Below are 7,112 nucleotides of genomic sequence, written 5' to 3' on the forward strand. Positions count from 1 at the left end.
CGCTCGCCCGCCGGCCTGGGGTGAAAGTTGGAGCAGGCTCCGAGCGCTCCCGCGTCCGCCCGCCGCCTGCAAGCCCCCAGCCCCCTGCGCTCGCCTTTCCCGGGAGCTGGGCGCAGAGCCGGGGCCTCCCCGCTCTCCTGGTGGACGTGCTGGGGGAGCTGGGAGGCCTCTCTGGGCTTCCCAGCGGAGCAACACACTCACCCCGCAAAAAAAAAAAAAAAAAAAAAAAAAAGGCTGCATAGGCTCTCGTTGGGGGTGGGGGGAGAAACCCGGTTGCTCGGATTGGTCTCCAGCCGCACACAGGCCTTTCTTCCAGCCTGTGGTAGTCTGGGGTCCTCGGCTTCTGAACCCCGAGCCTCCAAGGGCCAGAAAAGAAGCATTCTCCAGGCACCAGGGCCTCTCCCGTCCACTTCTGGGAGTGAGGATGGGGGGCGCAGCGCGAGCAGCCCCCCGGGCTCGCTCCAGGCCGACTGTTGCGAAACGTGGCGGAGGCGGAGAGCCGAGGGGAAAGAGAAGACCGCGGGATTTGAGCCCTTCCGCAGGGATTGAGCGATTCAAGGACATCTCGAAAAAGAAAGCCTGGAAACTGAGCCTGCTCTGGGACTCCTGACAGGGCTGGGACAAAATTCCTTCTTCCTTACAACCCCAGTCCCAATCTGCTTCCTTCCTCCTTCTTCTCCCCTCAAACTCGGCGAGTGAGGAGCGCAGCCAGACTCTACCCTAACCCTTTCCCCAGCTCAGGCCTTCTCTCCTTAAGCCCAGACAGAGAAACCTGAGTGGACCTAGGGGGTGAGGTGGTGAGGGGGTCTCCCGGAGGGAAAAAATCCGCCAGAGTTTTCCAGACCTTCCAGATCCCCGCCAGCGCCCCCTCCAGCGCCTCCGCCAGCGGGGGGGCAGGAGGGGGGCTTCTCCTGGCAGGGGCGGGGATTTCCTGGGGAGAGGCAGGCAAGAAAGAATAAGACTTGGGGCTAGGGGAGGGGGTTCGGAAAGGGGCCGAATGGCTGCGGAGCCCCTGGCCACAGGCTGTGAAGGTTGCCCAGGCGCCTGACCTGCCCACCTCCCCCATCCCCCACCCCCAGCCAGGTCCTTTACACGCCTCCAAATAGCTCAGAAATTGCTCTCCTGTGGACCTTCTGTATCTAGGTCCCTGGAAAACCTGTTCCAGAGGCATTTTCCAAAAAGGGCACAAAACAGGCCTTTTCCTCTGCCATGCTCATATATTTGTGGAAGCTTGAATCTTGCTTCTTTATGCCCTCAATTAACATCTATTTTCTATCTCAAATATCTGGCAAAGGTACCACATGAGGATCATGCATAGGGATACAGAGCAGTCCTCCAAGCCCATTGTGTCTGGTTACACACACACACACACACACACACCCAAAACACACACACACACACACACACACACACACACACACACACACACAGAATTGCCTTTTGCCACTCTGGAGTCCAAACATGATGAGGTCTACCCAACTCCCCCTGTATCCTCACCTCCAGGATCATCCCAGAGTTCCCAGGACTCTCAGATTTGTGACCCTCAACCCCCCCTATCCAGTTCTGCCTACCCAGGACCCCTTCTTCTCTGGACATCCTGTCCACCTCTCCAGGGACTGGGTTCACTTCCCCATGCTGACAGTCACCTCCTCAGCAGTAGCAGGGCCTTGGGGCCTCCAAGGAGAGGGACTTCAACACTTAGTTTAGAGAAACTGAGATAAATCCCCTGGGATCTCCAGCCTGGGCAGATTCTCCCCCCCCCCCCCCAAATCTCCTTCCCTCAGCCATTTTTGGAGATTGAAAGGCTCTGGGGGTGGGGAGGACAGAGATATCCGTTAGTTTTTGTATCCTAAATGAGGCCTCATCTTTTCTTAAAATTAAACACAATTTAAAAGGCCATTTCAAGGGTTTGTTGCAGGAACAACCAGCTTCTCCTCTACATGGTAGAAAATCCAGCGGTCTGAAGGCGAGCCGAGAAGCCAGGCTGCAATTCCTCCAAGTAGGCACCAGGTGTCGCTGTGGGCTCGTTGTCCCGGCTACCCCCCAATTCCAAGAACCATTTTTTTTCTCCCCCTTCTCTCTCTCTTTCTCTCTCACTCCCTCTCCCCCTTGGTTGGGCTTTGCCAACATATCAAGATGCGTTTCGCCGGCTTCCATCACTAACCTCCCGGAGGTCATCAAGCCAAATTTATGAGTGGCCGCTCGAGTCACGTGACTCTATTTAAGGCTCCCTTATTTGGGAAGAGCGCATAGGATAAAGAAAGAGATATCTCCACCTATAAATTGTGCACTTTGGAGAACAAAAAACCCCTCAACTTCAAAGAGTCACAAATCACCCTTAATCAAAAAGGGTGCAGAAATTTTTTTTGGGCCCTCCCCGCCATGAGCTCCTACGTAGCCAATTCATTCTATAAGCAGAGCCCCAATATCCCTGCCTATAACATGCAAACTTGTGGGAACTATGGATCGGCCTCAGAGGTGCAGGCATCCAGGTACTGCTACGGTGGATTGGACTTAAGCATCACTTTCCCACCGCCTGCGCCTTCCAACTCTCTCCACGGGGTAGACATGGCTGCCAACCCCCGGGCTCACCCCGACCGCCCCGCCTGCAGCGCCGCGGCCGCTCCGGGACACGCTCTGGGCAGAGATGAAGCGGCTCCTCTGAACCCCGGGATGTACAGTCAGAAGGCGGCTCGCCCAGCGCTGGAGGAGCGAGCTAAGAGCAGTGGGGAGATCAAAGAGGAGCAGGCGCAGACAGGGCAGCCCGCCGGACTGAGCCAGCCACCGGCCCCGCCACAGATTTACCCGTGGATGACCAAACTGCACATGAGCCACGGTAAACTTTAGGACTTCATTTTGCGCGCTCGGGTCCGCCTGGGTTTTATAGGCCATGCGGGGCAAATAAAGAAAAAAAACCTGCGGCCATAAATTTTACGATCCAGGCATCAATGGCTCGTAAAACTGTCCACTAAAAGGCTTAGAGGCTGTGTGCGCCCAAATTTACGACGACATAATTGGATCATAGGAACAAAACGTGTATAAAAGGCAATATTCAATTTTGGGGGGAGAGGGAGGGAGTTAAAAAAATAGAGGGATCTGAAGGGTGAGGAGCGCGGGGCTCCAGAGCGGGGATCCCCCCGCGGCTCCCTCCCTCCCTCCCCTGTGGAGCCGGCTCGGCCGGCGCTGGCCGCTCCGGAGGATTCCAGCGACTCCGGGAGGGGCGGGAGGGGGGTCCCCGGTGCTCGGATCTCGAGGGTGCTTATTGTTCGGTCCGAGCCTGGGTCTCCCTCTCCCCCCAACCCCCTCAGCCCCTCCGGCTTGCTGAGTGAAGGCTGCGGCGGAAAGTTTCCTGCCAGGGCGGAGGCGCCTCTCCCGGGGCTAGGCTGGGCTAGGCTGGGCTGGGCCGGGCCCGCCTGCGGCCCGCTGGGCCTCTCCTGCCCTGCTCGCCTCCTCTCCCTCCGGCCGCGGGTGGGGGCCTGGGCTGGGGTCGGGACGCTGGGGCGCTGCACGCTATTCACCCCTTCCTGGCTTGGGGGGGTTTATATTCCAGAGACGGACGGCAAGCGGTCCCGAACCAGTTACACGCGCTACCAGACTCTGGAACTGGAAAAAGAATTCCACTTTAACCGCTACCTCACTCGCCGCAGGCGCATAGAGATCGCCAACAACTTGTGTCTCAACGAGAGACAGATCAAGATCTGGTTCCAGAACCGCAGGATGAAGTGGAAGAAAGATTCCAAAATGAAAAGCAAAGAGGCCCTTTAGAGGCAGCGGGGAGGCCCGCAGATAGCGCCCTGAGCCCGCTTTGGTCCCTGCGCCTTTCCTTTTCGGTTTTCCGCTCTCTATATTTTGGGGCAAGGGCGGGGGCTGCAGCACCGGCTCCGGGGCCTCACAGACAAAAGCGCTTTTCCTTGGCATTCCGCATCCCCACCGACCCCAGGTTCCCGCGGGGCTGCCCGCGCTGCCCGGACTCCCCTCAGTTCTGCTTAGCACCGGGGGGGCCCAGGGTAAGCTCCGCAGGGGCTCTCCAGAGGGCTGTGGTATATCGGCTGGTGCCGAAGGAACCCTGGCCTGGGCCGCCTCTCAGGCTTCCAGCCCCAGAGCGGCCTGCCGGAGTTAAGGTCGGCCTTGCGGGCGCCCCAGGCCCCGCGCCCCGACCCTCCAGCCTCCCCTCTCCTTTGTTCCTGGCTTAGGCTGGCCAGGCGGCTGCGGGCTGCGGGCTGGCGAGAGTGGTTGTGCCTGGCGGAGTCCGGCGCCAGACTCGGGGTGCTTCGTTGTAGCGACTAAACTCCTTGTTCGGTTTTTAAATGATTTGCATATGAAAGGGGGGAATGACTGTAGGTCCGCCTAGGGTCCCCTCGGTTGCCCTCGGCTCTCCAAACCTTCTCCCCCATCCCTAAGCCCGGTAACCTCTCCAGCCTGCGCCCTCTGCATGTCCTCTCAGGTCCTCCCCACCCCACCCCGGCCGCAGACCATTAGCTAGCTCAACTATTGGGGTTCCTTGCCACTGGACCCCAGCAAGCAGTCCTTGAGGCTCCTGGCTGCCCAGTAGTCCCTGCCACGACTTTCTGTGCCCTCTTGCCCCCTCGCTGTTGTCCAACTATTTATTGACTCCAGGTCTTTCCTGAAACTATATTTTGTCATATCAAATAAAGACAAAGAGAGAACAGGACTAAAGATGCAGCAGTGCCTCTCTGTTTGGGGCATGTATTGGGTAAAAGTGTCTAAGTGGGCTCTGGGGTGTAGGGGAGGCCCACGGCCTTTCAGCCTCTTTTTTTTTTTTTTTTAAAAGAATTCTTAGGAGCTTCTAGGGGTATTGAGAAGAGGAAGGTGAAAGTGAGCTCCTTTCCAGATCCCTGGTTCCCAGAAGGGCCTCTGGAGAAAGGGGAGGGCACCTAGGCAGTCTGTACTGGCTTTTTCCCTGCTGTGGCTCTCCAAGGCTTGCAGGCCTCTGCACCCCGTTCCCACCTTGGCTGGCTGGATCTGAGGCCTCTAGACTGGCAGCAGCCTCCACTGCTTACCAGAGCTAACTTGCAGGGACCGGTGGCTCCGTGATACCTCTGAAGATCTCTCCCAGGGCCAGGGGGTCCCTGAGGGGCCTCGCTGGACATTGAGGGAGGGCTGAGCCTTCAGCCCAGGGGCCCATTTGGTCCCAGAAACATCCTCAGGAAGAGTTGGTACTGCTTGGTGAAGGGGGTGTGGGGGAGTTGGAGGAAATGTGTCTTAGCTTTTTATGATACTGGGGGAGATGGGAGCAGGGAGGGCAATCTACAGCGTACCTGCCTGGCAGGAAATGTTCTGACTGCTTCCCCACTTCTAGGGCCTAAGGCTATGCAGGACAATTAGCTGGGAAAGGAGCTGCATAGACTGGTGCCTGAGTCCTGTCTGTCTGCCATCATTTGTCTCAGTCTCTGGGATTTTGTGTGGAGGGGGAGGGTGGGCTAAGGGGAAGGGGGAAAGGCAGATAATTCAGGTGGTGCCCGAGGCTGGCTGAGGCCCAGGCTCTGCTCTGCCCCAGGCTCCTGGGATGGGATGGGGGAGGAAGTACTTTATAGGAGAAACAAATGTGGGAAGGGTCCATAAAACTTTACTGCATTTCCTCTCCCGCCTCCCACAACGGGGTGATTTCCTGGAGCCAAGCCTAGGCCCCCCACACTGGGGGAGGGTGCGGTTCAGGAGCTGGGCTAGAAGACTGCTATAGCAGCCAAGAGGGAAAGGGAGCAGAGAGACTCTGGGGAGGGGCAAGGGGAATATTTATGATTATTAATGCTGATGCTCCTTGGATTTATTATAAGGACTGACTTCTCTGCATCCCACTGCCTAAGCTATCCATCTGTCTTTTTTTTTTTTTTTTTTTTTTAACCCAGGAGCCTCTCGTCACCCCATGCCTAGCACGTAGGAGGTCTGGACAAATGATTATTGAACTGCACCCATTGCTGTACCCTTACCTTCGCCCTGCACTCAGGCCAGGTTAGGGCGCCCGTAGTGTCTCTCCATGACTAGCACACAGCAGTCTGCCCAACCTAGCACCAACTCGGCTCCTCTCTCAACCTCTCACTCTCTCTCTCTCAAATAAAATGTGTAATTTTCTTCAGGGAGTTATTTTAATTTTTTCTCCATGCTGAGGAAAACTATTGGGCGAGCGGTGAAGCGTGGAGAAGCACTGGCGTCTCCAGTGGGTAACAGTTAACTAAGAAAGAGGCCGTGGCGCCCGCCATCGCGCGAGCCGGCATCCCGGGCTGCCGAGGCCCTGAGCTTCCTCCCCAGGGGACGCACCGCCCCAGGGATAGAACCGGGGGCTTGGCCGGGGCCAGGGCCTAAGTGACTCAGACCCGCAGGGTAGGGCGCACCGGCCCCACCTTGCACTGAAGGCCTCCTTCCGCCAAGGCAGGGCAGGGTGAAGGCCTCTCTTTCCCTGGAGCAGCTGGAGGGCTGACTGAGGTTGGCCGGGCTGGGGTAGACGCAGCCGCGCCCGCCCGCCCCCGCCCCTGCCCCTCCTGTCAGTCTGCAGGCCTGCGCCCAGGCCCCAGCCTCTGCTCCAGCGGCGTCAGCGGCCACAACCTAGCCAGAGGCCTCGGACGCACTCCCCTACACTGGGAGTAGGTACCGCCCAGACCCTCGCTTTCTCTCCGAGCAGAGGCCTCTGCTTTGAAGTCTGAGGTGGTTCTCCCACCAGCCAGCCTCCTGGAACAATCTGCGAGTACCAGGATTTGGCGTTGCTCTGGGAAAGTTGGTGGAGGGGCTTCTGGGTCCCAAGCAGAGACCATGGAGCCTGCCTCTCCACTTTGCCCTGAAGCCCACCCCCTCTGGCAGCGAGAAAAAAGGGCAAGAAGCGTGACTTACCTTCCCCGGGGGAGTGGGAAGAGGGGGACACGGCCCACTCTGAGCAATTAGAGGAGAGAGGAGGAAAAAAAAATAGGAGGAAAAAAATATCAACACGACCTCGAAGGCGACAGGTCCTTATGGAAATAAGTAAGTAAATAAATAAATAAATAAGGATCCACCCTCTCCCCCCTCCCCACCCTGCAAGGGGGGTGTGGGGGTGGGGCAAAGGAGCAGCACAAGGGCTTTTTAGTGTAACTGAGCATTAGAGAAATACGCACGGCTTCTAT

At 57.7% G+C, this 7,112-nt stretch overlaps 1 protein-coding gene across 1 annotated transcript; it reads left to right on the top strand.

Annotated features, from left to right (window-relative positions):
- The first annotated feature begins 2 nt into the window (after positions 1-2).
- On the top strand, positions 3-4,672 carry HOXC5 (homeobox C5). The gene is made up of 2 exons (XM_043564161.1): positions 3-2,836; positions 3,551-4,672. Exons 1-2 carry the CDS (start codon positions 2,383-2,385, stop codon positions 3,763-3,765), a joined length of 669 nt encoding a protein of 222 aa, XP_043420096.1. The 5' UTR covers positions 3-2,382; the 3' UTR covers positions 3,766-4,672.
- The last annotated feature ends 2,440 nt before the right edge of the window (positions 4,673-7,112 follow it).

Source organism: Prionailurus bengalensis, chromosome B4 (genome assembly GCF_016509475.1).
Source record: "Prionailurus bengalensis isolate Pbe53 chromosome B4, Fcat_Pben_1.1_paternal_pri, whole genome shotgun sequence".
Lineage (NCBI taxonomy): Eukaryota > Metazoa > Chordata > Mammalia > Carnivora > Felidae > Prionailurus > Prionailurus bengalensis.